Source organism: Kryptolebias marmoratus, linkage group LG7 (assembly GCF_001649575.2).
Source record: "Kryptolebias marmoratus isolate JLee-2015 linkage group LG7, ASM164957v2, whole genome shotgun sequence".
Lineage (NCBI taxonomy): Eukaryota > Metazoa > Chordata > Actinopteri > Cyprinodontiformes > Rivulidae > Kryptolebias > Kryptolebias marmoratus.
The window spans coordinates 15,985,934-15,999,405 of NC_051436.1; the positions used below are offsets into that span (position 1 = coordinate 15,985,934).

General features: G+C 37.9%; 1 protein-coding gene across 2 annotated transcripts in view; it reads left to right on the plus strand.

Moving 5' to 3' along the window:
• Nucleotides 1-13,472, plus strand: part of adam19a (ADAM metallopeptidase domain 19a) — a 227,423-nt gene that overhangs the window by 138,565 nt on the left and 75,386 nt on the right. The window contains exons 1-2 of one of the 2 annotated variants that reach the window (XM_037976430.1): nucleotides 725-5,729; nucleotides 6,510-6,586. In XM_037976430.1, the coding sequence (XP_037832358.1) occupies nucleotides 5,703-5,729; nucleotides 6,510-6,586 (104 nt within the window). In that variant the 5' untranslated portion in view covers nucleotides 725-5,702. Of the gene's footprint in view, nucleotides 1-724; nucleotides 5,730-6,509; nucleotides 6,587-13,472 lie in introns of those variants that run through there. The other variant, XM_017427073.3, reaches the window with a different exon arrangement.

Below are 13,472 nucleotides of genomic sequence, written 5' to 3' on the forward strand. Positions count from 1 at the left end.
CAGGCAACATACTGTGTACTTAGCAGGTACATACCAGGTACATTCCTGGACGGAGATATATTATGAAATGACTGTTTACCCTATACTTATAGTGTGCATACCTGGTACACACTAATTAAGTATCTTACCTGGTAAGTATGTAATACTTACATTCTGTATTATGTATTGTCACCAATATAAGGTATACAAAGCAGATATTGCTTGCAAATACTTTTTTCGAACTACCTTTCCTGACTTGTACTGTAACTGTTAACAAGAAAGGTGTTCAAAAAGGAAAAGAAACCGTAGCCAAATCTGAAAGCCAGAATTGAGTAATCTCAGTTTTATTACTGGCAACAGTTTTTTTAATAGCTTAAGTAGGTTATTCATCCTGCAACAGGATGATTTTAAAAATACCAACATTTGAACTAAAACAGTCATACAGAAAAAAACAAATGAGTCATATAGATGGCGGTACCAACGGTTAGGACCAACTTGGCGGGTTAAAGCATCCTGCTTTCATTTTTTAATCGTTTTAGTACACAATTGAAATTTAGTGGTGACAGGCTCAAGGTACACAGAGACAGAAAGAGGCAGGGCATGAGCACCGCTATTTGACAATTAGTTTTCACACACACTGAGGTAATGATGGCACAGATACAGAATGTGAAGTATGTCCATGCTGCCTAAATAGCCAGAAATAGGTTGGGTTTTTTTTTGGCTCATATGAAAACAGAGCTTTGAAGTAAATACAGTATGCCTATGAGCAACAAGCTTAAACACAGATATGTGCAGTGGAGGAGACACAAACACGCTCTCCAGTCTGCCTTTCTTTTATTCGAAAATGCTCTAATCTGCATGCTGAAATGAAAACTTCATACATCTTTCCAGATTGCTCTGAAGTCTTTTAAAACTTCAAAGTCTGTTGTATTTTACTGGGATTTTATGTGACAGACCAACACAGAGTAGCACGTATTTGTGAAGTGGAAGAAATCCCCTGATCTAAAATCCAGAGCAACCAAATGAAGTCACCTAATTAGTAACTAGAGTCCAGCTGTGTGTAATTTAATCTCAGTATAAATCCAGCTGTTTTGTGAAGGCCACAGAGGATTGTTGCAGAACATTAGTAATCAAATAGCATCATGAAGACCAAGGAACACTCCACACAGGTAACATTAGGAAGTTTAAAGCAGAGTTAGGTTATAAAACAATATCCTAAGCTTTGAACATCTCACAGAGTTTTGTTCAATCCATCACCTGAAAGTGGACAGAGGACAACTGCAGACCTACTGAGACAAGACCGTCCACCTAAACTGACAGGCCGAGTGAGGAGAGCAGTAATCTGAGAAGCAGCCAAGAAGCCTCACAGTAACTCTGGAGGAGCTGCAGAGACCCTCAGCTCAGATGGGACAATCTGTCCACAGGACATTTATTAGTCATGCTCCACAAACCTGACTTTTATAGACAAGTGGAAAGAAGAAAGCTGTTGTTTGGACACCTTCCCAAATCAGGAGCAGAAGCTGCTCCGCTCAGATCAGACCAAACTAACACTGCACATTATCCTAAACACACCATCCCCTCTGTGAAACATGGTGGTGGCAGCATCATGCTGTGGGGATGCTTTTCTTCAGCAGGAACAGAGAAGCTGCTCAGAGTTGATGGGGAGATGGATGGAGCTAAATACAGGACAGTCCTGGAAGAAAACCTGTTAGAGGCTGGAAAAGACTTGAGACTGAGGTGGAGGTTCACCTTCCAGCAGGAACTGAAACATCCAGCCAGATCTACAATGGAATGGGTCAGATCAAATGTGTTAGAATGACCCAGTCAGAGTCCAGATCTAAATCCAGCTGAGAATCTGTGGCAAGACCTTAAAACTGCTGTTTACAGACGTTCTCCATCTGATCTGACTGAGCTGCAGCTGGTTTACATAGAAGAATGGGCTAAAATGTAAGCCTTTAGATGAGCAAAGTTGGTGGAAACATGCCTCAGAGGATTTGCATCTGTAATTGACTCAAGGGGGCTGATTACAATTGCACACCACAATTTTAAACTTTTTATTTATAAAACATTTGAAACCCACTAATCACTTTTCTTCCACTTCACAATCCTGCTCTACATTGTGTTTGTCTGTCACATAAAATCCCAGTTAAATACTTTGTAGTTTGTAGTTGTAATGTGACAAAATGTGGTAAGGTTCAAGAGTGGATGAATACTTTTTTAAGGCCCTGTGTGTATCATACCATGTCAAAAATCAAACACTTTAAAAAAAAACATTAATGTGAAAAATAAACAGAAGGTTTAACAAAGTGTTGTGAGAAAGAGAAGGGTGCTCAGCTCGAGCAAAAAGCATGATTGGTTTTATTAGATGCACTGCCGGTTTTGCAAGATTTGCCTGAATTGGAGATCAGTTTTCGTGTCATGAATATTCTCAAGTTGATTTTTGCTTGTAGTTTGAGTCATAGAACTTGTCTTCCTTACCTCACTAGTCGTGTCCAGGTGACAAGAATTTTGCTCTATACCAGAAGTTGTAGCAGGGAACGTTTCAGCTGGTTTCATCAGAACATAAACGTACAGTGTACAGTTTCCCCGCAGGATATTGATGTTTATACAAACCACTTGTATCTTTTTTTGGCAAAGAAACCATTTTACAATACTTGCTTGCAATGGGTCATTTCAACTTAACTGACATTTGTCTTTTTTCTAAGCCTTAAGAGGCATAAAATTGCCTTTATCTAATCTTGATCCCTTGGGTTTTCACCAGAATCTTAGTTTTAGTTTTGTGATGCATTTTTTTGTGTGTAACATGGTCCGAGAAGCTTTAATTTCAGGTTGCCACAGGCAGAATTTTGTTTGATTTAAACTTTGACTGTGAGGCCACTGTGACTTTGCGGGTCATGCTAACTTGACACATTCCAGCTCAGCTACAAAGTTTGCAGTAAAGATGGGAGCTTCAAATATTTGGTATTTCACCTAAAAAGCTTTGTGTCTGTGCCCTCACTTTGTGGGAACAAAACTGGTTAGGTGATGTTTCATTTAAAGGAAATCTGTTTAGACCCTTCAGATCTACGTATAGGTTGGAAACACAAACAAAGACAAAAGAAAATCAATGCCATACAGTAACCAGATCCAGTCAGTAGCTGGTATGCTTTTATTAGTAGAGGCCACTTTAAATCAACATTAGGGTGTTCAACACCCTAATGTTGATTTTACCTGTGTCCTCTGATAAAATATTTCTACACAACATGAAGTCAAGTTCAAAATACTGAAAAATGGAACGGTGGGCTGGAGATAGGCACCAGCTCACCCAAACTCATGAAAGTAGAAGCGGGTAAAGAAAATGGAAGGATGGATGGATGGACCTCTGTTGTCATCAGATCTTAACCCAGTTGAAACTCGTAGGACAATTTGGGCAAATGTGTTAGCAAGCCTCAAACTTCAAAAATGCAAAGATTTTAGTCTTTTTTTAAAGTTTCTAAATAATTTTTTACATAAACAAATTTTAACCTGTTTAGTGTTTCATAACTTCAACCCAATCTCACTCAAATACAATGTTCACTTTTGATCATTTGTTCCAGTTGAATGATTACAAATGACTGATGTGCTACTGAGAAACCCAAACTGAACTTATAAAAATGAATGAATGTTTATGGTACAGCTGAGGATCTGACCTTCAAGGCATTACCCTGTAACTGTTGCCCAATCTACAAAATACCTCCTGCAGGTGGTGGCTTCCCAGGAGGGTGATCTCATGTAGCTCATTTGGCTGTGCTATGGGTAAAAGCCTTACCACCAACCATTTGGTGACACGCCTCTCTAGACCTGGCTGAGGTGCTGCTGAGGTGTTGTGGTCTCATGGCTTTTGTAGTCATTGTAAGGGGTTGTACAGCATATGCAGAGATGCAGACACTGTACCAGTCTGTCATGGTTGGAAAGAGAGCTGAGCTAAGAAGGCAAAACTCTAAATTTACCAGTCAGTCATTCGTCCAACGCTCACCTATGGTCATGAGATATGTACTGTATAATGACTGAAAGAACAAAATCATGAATACAAGCCTTCTCTTTAGAGTGACTGGACCAGTGGTATTTGTACCATAGTTTATTGCTAGTCTGTTCAGAAACAATACTTCAAAGAATCTGGAACATTTGTGACTAAATGTTGTCTTTTTAATTGGAGTACACAAATAATAGCATTCGAGAATTCAACTAGAGAAAGAAGCGGTTAGAGAAAAGGCCTAAATTCTTACTCTAATTACCAGAGTCATTTTTGATGTAGCAGCTTTGGCCACAGCATAAAATATAATTGGATCTTGTCTCTACACATGAAAGGGGTTTTCCATGCAGGAGGCTGATGCAGATGGTGGGTTTTTCCTGCCACGCACGTCCTCTTGGACATTATCCACATTACAACCTGTACAAGAAAGTAGATTAATTACTGGGGGCTGGCAGGGAGAGTTCTCACTGACAACCGATTGGTAGGTTGGCTCTAACAGAGCGCTCGCTGCTGCTGCTGTTCAAATAAAATACCTCATTTCACGCTCCAGTGAGCTGACAGGGACTTTTGAATTGACAAAAATCAACATGCTGGCATAATTTTATTCCTGAGGTGGTAAATCCTCTTTCAACATCAATAACAGTGGGTCTTTAGGCTCACAGGGGGAAGCTGATATTAGAAATCATGGAAGGTGTGATGTCTTTGTACTTTCTCAAGCCTTTTCTCCTTTTTTACTTTTTGTTTGGGTTACAATACAGTGAGCTGAATGAGACAAGTGTTGTTATAGCCTTTTCGTGTTTGGTCTAAGGGTCTTAGTATTTTTTTTTTCTTTTTCAAGAATATTACCCTCAACACTTCTGTTAACAGTTTATTAACTGTTATTAACTGTTTATGTTTTGCCATGCCCACATAATTTATGTATGTACATGTGTTCAGTTCTGAACAAAGATAACTCCTGGGCGTTTTGGTGTAGACTTGATGAAATATGTGGAAGTTACACAAACATTTAGTGTCATAGGAAGATTTAATTCTTTGCACCTCCAAAACCAACACCCTCCAGCGAAAAGTCACAGCAAGTATCAACAACCTGTTGTCTGTTATTTGACTCAAGTTGAAGCTGATATGGTAAGGCAGAGAACATCATCCATGTAGTGATGCGCTTTGGATTCTGAAAGAATCAGTTTCACACACCTTAACAAAAAGAGGCATTGTTGAGACACATATATGCTGAATACATAAATACATACGGAATACATACTGTATATGCTGCACCCCCTGCAAAGTGGCAGAGGTACTGCCTGCCTCACTTCAAGCTTTTTCAAAGCGGTTACATATATATTCAACATGATTAAATGTGTAATAAATATACATGAACTGATTAGACAAATTTGACATATAACACATGTGTCTGCAATTATTATATTGGCAACAAAAAGTGAGAAATCCACATGCACATTCACATGAGTGTTCTCAGATTGATCTGCGCTGGACCATTCACTGAGGGGAGGCAAGACCGGTGACTGCCGCTAGTCACTGATTTGCGCTCTGTTTAAGCAGGAAATGGGAAAATTTGTGATTTTGATTGTAAAAGAGAGATAAAAATGTGATAGGACTCATACAGAAATTACATTTAGAACACAAATTAAGTCTAAAACAAATAATACTATTTGCTTTATTTTATGGTTTTGTTCTTTTTTCATTTTTACCATGCTCACCCCTCACCCCTGACCGCATGTGCCTGCATCCAGGAGTAAATCATGTGAGTTCCTGTACTCTGTGGATGAGGCTTAAAAAAAAAAAAAAGAAAAAGGCAGAATCTTGGCATGTATTAGACTTGACTGTGATTAAACATTTATTTTAGTGTAGATTTGATGTTTTATGTTTGAGTTGTGTGTGTTATGGTGGCAAGGCATCAAAGTCTGAGGTCAAGCCATGCCCACATCCTGTGATAAAAACACATTTTGATCGCTTTTAATCCCCCATGCCTTAAGAGTATGCTGACCATGTTTGAAAGCAATATCTAAAATCTTTAGAAATAGTTCATTAAAAGATGTGTGTAAAACAACATATCTAGGTTTTTTATTCAACATGAACGACTTCTGTTGGCATTTAAAGGATAAACTGGGTAAAGTTAGAGGTGACCACAGGTTGTTTGTATAGGTCAGGTGGTATTTCCTGGGTGTCTAAAAGATTTATACACTCAAAATCTTCTTAGACTTAGAAACTGCAGCACCCATCTGCATCGTAAAAACAGGTAAGTTCAAACAGGATTTTATGTTTCCTTTAAAGAAAACTGCAAAACTGTATTTTACTCCGACAACATGCTGATGTTGTTTCTCAGGCACTAGATTCACTGATATCTTATTTACAGGCTTCACACACATCAAACACTTTCAGGCATCCTGCTCCTTTAAACTTTATTTCTTCAGATTTTATTCAACTGCTTTTATGAACTGATTTCATTTCTGCATAAACGTTTGGGTGGTTTTGAAAAGCCAATGAGCTATAAAGTAGTCATTTTAATTATTTTCTTTTTCAGAATCACTGTTTTTACCACGGCCATGTAAGAGGACATCCAGATTCTTGGGTGGCTGTCAGCACATGCTCAGGAGTCAGGTACAGTCAGCAGCTGGTGATTCAGAAGTGTTACCTGAAAGACAAGATGATTTCCTTGTTTTATCACTAAACTGTATACTGATAAAGTGACTAAATTTAAATTTCGATCAAAACAAGGATAAAAACATTTGAACCAAGAGACTAACACTTCATCACTGGAGCATATGGAGACACAAAATGAACAGTGCACACACACTCTCACACCCACACCTAAGGTCAATTTAGAATCATGAATTAACCTAACATTCATGTTAAAAAAAGATAAAAAGTGCTTTATAATGAAAAGAACTGTGCCTGTGTGAATGGGTGAGTGACAAAAATGGTAAAGAGCTTTGCAGAACCAGGAGAGGTTAAAAATGTGCCTTATGAGTGTGGACTATTTACCATTTATTATTAAAACCTGCAATACTTTGCTGTAAGGCAACAACACCAGAAGGCAAAAAGGACGATAATAATGAGGACAGCTGGTATAAGTGGTCCAACAGGGCTAAGCCCTCTCTAAAATTTACAATAAAGATTTAAAACATAAGAAAATTACTGTGAAAAATGATTGTTTCACATTTTTGTGAAGTCTAGAGCAGCTTTGGTAACAAACAGTCATAAGAAAACAGAATCCTTCTAAATGGGCTCATTTTTACAGCCCAAACACTGCAGCAGAAAATTTAATTTATGCCTATGAGGTTGAGTGATTGACATGTGTTAGACCACACCCCCTTTTCCTTCTTGCTGCTCATTTGGACTAATTCTGTTAGCTCAAAGACAGAAAGCATTCAGCCAGTGATGTTGTATGTAAAGTAATCTCTCAGCTTGTGTTTGTGAACGATAGACTATGATTTTGACTGCAGACAGAGCAATGGTGAACATTAGCATAAATATGGTGGATTCTTTATTTTTGCATCATTTTGTTGGTAATGTCTTTGGAGGAAAAACCAGAAGGGACAAGGCTGAGGATACAGACTAACAATATTCAAATAGACAAATGGAAAATTTTAGCTTTTGCTTTGTTGTGGAAGTAGCAGAGGATCATCCGCAAAACAGAATTTGAATGCTATACATTCTGCTAAATTTTAGCGGTAACTGTCAGAGTCAACTGTGTTTTGTTAGCAAAATTTGTATTAACTACTGGATAGATTTTAATGAACCTTTCAGAAAGCAATCACTAGATGTACGTCTGCAACTGAATAACTATTGGAGTCAACCCAATTCAAGGTGGCTGCTGTAGCTAATCAACCTTAGCCAACACAAAAATGGCTACAACTCAGTAGATTTTACAGATATTGAGCTAAAGTTTGTTGTGACAGCAGCTTAAAGTCATACTCAACACATACTTTGAGCTCAGATTGTTCCAACCCTCACCTATCTGCGAGATCTTGTAATATTGCACTGGATTGCTCATAACGCCATTTACAAAGTTTGACTTTAAGGACTATAACTTCATCTATTCTCATCATTAGATGGTCTTAGTCTAAAACTCTGTCATAAAATGTGGTGGGCGATATGTGTTAATTCGAGGAATGTTAGGCCTTTAATTACTGGTTTTAAATTGCTTCATAGGCTGCCTGGTAGTACAGCAGTCAGCACAGTCACCTCACACCAATAATGCCTTTATCTTTGCTGTGCAGGTACTTCTGTGTGAAGTTTGCATTAGTAATGTGAACAGGGTTTGGCTGTCTTTTTTCCTCTCTTTCATTTTTATTGATTAAAAATTTGTTTCTTTCGCACGGACAAAAGGATATTAGTTTCATTGCTTAGCAATGATTGACGGCTCTCGTTGACTCACTGCACTGAGGTCATTCAGACCAGGATTATACCAAGAAGCTAAAACACTGAAGGGGGTTCTGTACAACAAAAGCAGTGGTAAAGTCTGAGAGTAGAGAACTGCACAGACAGATGGACTGTTACACTCATAGAGACTTCAGGTCACTGCTCAGTGAAGGTTATGGTTCAAAAGCTTGCTTCATAAACAAACTTTAATAGACCTTTTCATTGTGTTTAAAAGAAATCCTTGTTTTTATTTAATAGAAGTTGTTTCTGTGCTGGCATGTCTTTCTGTCCTAAATTTGGGAAGGTAGCCAAATGGTTCTTGGTGACAGCAGCTTTGATGGGAACACAGCAGACATGGGGATGAATGGAGCTGTGAAAGCTGGCAGAATATAAATGCTCCTTTGAGTGACCAGTCGCTCACACAGCTGTGCAAATGTAAGCTGACCACCACAAGTTTACTGCTGGAGCAGAAACAAAATGAGGTTTTACCAATCCAATAAATAGTCAGCAACGTTTCTATTTAATTCTCCTGGTAGTATGTTGAAAATACAGATAAAACTCTAAAACTGTGTCATTTGTTCATGCACAGTTTTTGTATCTTCAGGCTGGGGTTTGGACATTGGCTGAGGTAATACACAACTTTGATGGTTTTCTTTTTTAGCTATTTTTTGCTGTGCTGGTGACCTTGAATCTAGTGTACCCTGATCTACAGATATGTTCACAGAAACTCAATACCTGTACGCCCCAAGTTAAAGGCTTGCATTTTTTGAAGGATTGCATATCACCTGCTGTTTCCATGTTCACCCTTTGCTTATGTGGGTTTACTCCAGGTACTCCGGTTTCCTCCCACAGACCAAAAACATGTATGTTAGGTTAATTGGTAACTCTAAATTGTTCCTTGGTAACCTGGAAAGGAGAAGCGGGTAAAGAAAATGGATGGATGGATATCACCTGCTGCCCTTCATTTCTGTGTTAAACTAAAACAATCTTATGTTGAGAAATGATAAAGTTATAGCCTTTTTGGTCAAACTTTATGTTGAGGTTATGCGTGATCTCATGCAACATCTTGCTAATGTGTAGCACTCATAGTATGTGTTTGGAATGACTCTCAGCTACTGTCACATAAATTTTAGGTCACTGTAAATTTTAATGAAGTAACCATTTTTGTGTTGGCTGAGGTTCATTTACGGTGGTGGCCATGTTGAATTCAGTTGACTCCTAAAATTAACAAGTTGTAGATGCACATCCTATAATTACTTTAGTTAAAATCCATCCAGTAGTTTATGAGATGTTTCCTAATGGTACATGCAACTGAATACAGACAAAGACAAAACCATTATTGCCCCTTCACCTTTGGTGGAGAGTGATAAATATCTGGAGTAGTGTAGACAGGGCCTAATATCATTGCTCAAGTCATTCCAGCAGACTTACATAAGCTCACACTGAAGATGATCCATTAATCTGTACATTTGATTAGCTGCATCTAGCTGCCCTTTGGCGTTACATTAGGGGCAGTCAGCATTATTATTGTCATATTGTTGTTTTACTGTTAACTCTTCGTTGCTCTGAGGAAAGTAATAGAGCAAATATAACGTTTTAATTTCAATCCTGAATGATTATCACAGAGTTAATCTGTTAACATTTTTATTTCTAATCATTTGTGACAAACAATCAAAGCTAGCTCTGACATCACAGATTATTGTGAACAAAACAAACAAAAAATAAAGTAACAATGTAAAAGTTTAAATGTTGCCTTGAAGTGCCGAAACAGACTTCTGCTAAACTTTTTATCAAGTCACTGAATGTCTGATAACAATATGGGACACTCCAGGCTCATGCAAAAATTCATTTTCACAATGAAATACTGATCAGATGATAACGTCAGTCAGACGTCGCAGTGAATCAGCAGAGAGATGAAGATGATATGATGTGATTCCGTGGGGAAGAATGTGATGGGATGTTTTGCTCCTCTGGATAACCAGCAAACAAGAAAGCATTTAGTCAGGGTTCCCTTTCCATGTTCAGATATGTCAGGTCCATTTCCTTTGTCAGGCAACAATTCTGTCAAACTGTGAATCCATAACGTCCTTCATCAGGGCTGGACTAGGACAAAAAAATCAGACACGGCATTTTTTTCCCAGGCAAATTGGTCAATCACGATATCTGCAGATAATCCTCTTAAATATGTTTGCCTAGTTTATATTCCCAAAATAACAATAAAATTGAATTGCACATTCTATAGACACAGCAAAAAGAACCAATGTACTCACTCACTCTTCACTGATGCCTTGGTGGTCATAGATGGTCAATAAGAACTCAAGTCAAACACAATACGGATTTAGCAAATGACCCGGTCCGCGACCCGGGGGCTGGGGACCTCTGCTGTAAGCAACACTCTAGTATAAAACATACTAAATGTTTACATACACTGCATAAAAAGGCACAAAACTGTGTTCTTCTCACTGTCTGACATTAAATTAGACTAAACCTTTCCTGTTTTAGGTCAATTAGGATTTCCAAGGTTATTTGTCTGTTAAATGTCAAAATAATGAGAGAGAATGGTTTAGAGAGTTTATTTTAAAGTTCCTTCAGTTTTCATAAGACATTCTTGTTAGATGTCAGTATGTGATGTTCTCAATTTGAACTAGAGTTCATGTGTCTGCCACCTGAGGGTGTATGATAAATCAGTCATAACTGTTTCCCTCAGCAGGCTATAATAGATACATACTCTACATGCATACAGTTTGTCTTGGTAATGTTCTGTGTCATAATCTACAGCGTTAACTTAAAACGACACTGAAAGGTATAACCATGTTTGTGTTCCCTAATATTCATTAGCTGAATTAGTCATGAAATGTTGGGGTTGTCACAAGAAACAATGGATTAAATTTTGTTGGTGATCCAGATTATGATCCGGATCGCACTATTTTGACATCTTGTTGTGGCCTTGGCTGAGGTTTGCACTCCGAGTGCTTCTAGTTTACTTCTGAGTTTCATTCAAATCTGTTCATTGGTTCATGAGATATGCTGCTAACAGACAGAGTTGATCCCAACAAATAATACCAAAGGGTTAAGCAAAACTATTACACAATATAAATGTGCAAATGTTTGAGATGATGCTCAGCTACTACCACACCAAGTTCTAGTTTAATATCTGTAAAAATGGCTAAGTTCTAGCTGTTTCTGTGTTTGCTAAGGTTGCTTAGCTGCAGCGGCCATCTTCAATGTGGTTGACTGCAAAAGGTAATGAGTTGTGAACATCCAGAGCTTATTTCCTGAAAGTCTCATTATAATCTATCCAGCGGTTCATGAGAAAAATTTGCTAACAGCCAGACAGAGTTGATTCCACAGGCAGACAGAGGCAAAAATAAACATTACTGCCTTTGCCTTTTGGCAGCCGGCAGTAATTAGACCACTGTTCATGATATTACCATCTGCCTAGAATTGCTTGTCACATTGTCTTATTACTGCATGTAATTTTAGTGCATGTTAAGGGCATCTAATACATTTTAATCTTGTTTTATCTGTCTATCCAATGCATAAAGCAACCTTAATACTATTTGTTTTTATTTTATTTTTCCATTTCTGTCACAGTTTTTGATTCACTACTTTTCAGACGTCTTTGGAAAAACACATCAACACATGCATCTCAGTGGGGAATAGTCTGCATTACCCTACATGATGCACCGGTGTTGAGCGTTCAGCACTGATCTCTGTTGTCATGTGCAGCCCACTGGCAGTGCTGTTTTTATTATTTTCACTTCTGCCACTCACTTTTCAACACCATAGGAAAGGTGTTTTGTATTAACTCTGGGTGAATTACATGGTTTTACAAGAAATTTTTATACAACCTTGGGAACATAATTTCTTTTCAAAAAAATCAGCTGTGTTGTCTAAAAGCACGGCTCAGAGCCCATGTACAGTACGCTCACATGGTCAGGCAGTGTGAATGAACATAATAGCCCGCACAAGTCCTTTCACACACAAAAAAAAGAGATTGATTTCTTTTGAGCCCATTGTGTCTGCTGTGAAGTAAATAGCAACTGTGGCAGAATGTTCACAGGCAAGGTGAAACAACTTTATACAACTACAGTTAGCAGGCGGTATTTTTCAAGGTCAGTACATAAACAAATATTGATGTAGGCCACAGTCTTCTAGTTTAAGAACACCTAAAGATAGTATTTAAAATTGTATTATAAAAATATAACATCTCCTTAAAAGAACTTTTGAAGTTTGCCATCATTATTCAGTTTCTTCCCTGTTTAACTTTTATACTTTTTCCCATTTAAATACACTGAGATCTCTGGGAACTTTATTACACAAATAAAAACTAATAATGACTATGATATTGTTCCTTATTTTAATTCAGTTTGATGTGTAAACGGTGTCCTTCAGATCATGTGTGAAATAAAAAGTTCGACAAACCACATAACTGAAAGGTATCTTTTTTGTTAAGAAAATAGTACAAAAAAGGTGTGTTTTCAAAAGGCATTTCAAAATGGAATAACATTTCCGAATGTGAAAATACAAAATGAATCAAATGTTTGCCACTCACACTTAGCTTTTTGTCAAGCTGACTGCTAGTGTATCATGGTGTTTTGGTTCAAATACATTTACTGTTACACTCTTAGTAATACTATTTAATCATTATATAATTTGCTTACAAGTGTAGCAACACACAAAACTGATAATCGTATTATCATTTTGTGCCCTTGTTACATTTAATGATCATGCTCTATCACCATCACATCATGGTGATGTGCCGTCATGTCCCCTGTATTTGGCTTTGCAGCTGGCTTTTGTGTCTGTCAACTACATGTTTGATTTTTACACTACCCTGATATTTTGTCAGTTTATCAATTTGGGGACTGCTGGTCGAGTCTATGATTGTCGGACTCAGAGTACTCTGGTGGCTCATCATTCGTCGGTACGCTGGGCTTATAATTCGGTCTTTCCGACACGCGAGTCTGGACTGATGCTAGACTTGTTTTCCAGAGTTCACGGTAACTCCTGCTTTCGATCTTGAAAGAGGAAAAGAAGAAGAGTTGGGATACAACTGAAACTATGGCTTTTCTGTAGGCGCAGATGTTACTTGGAAACAATGCTGCGCGTGCATATGAGA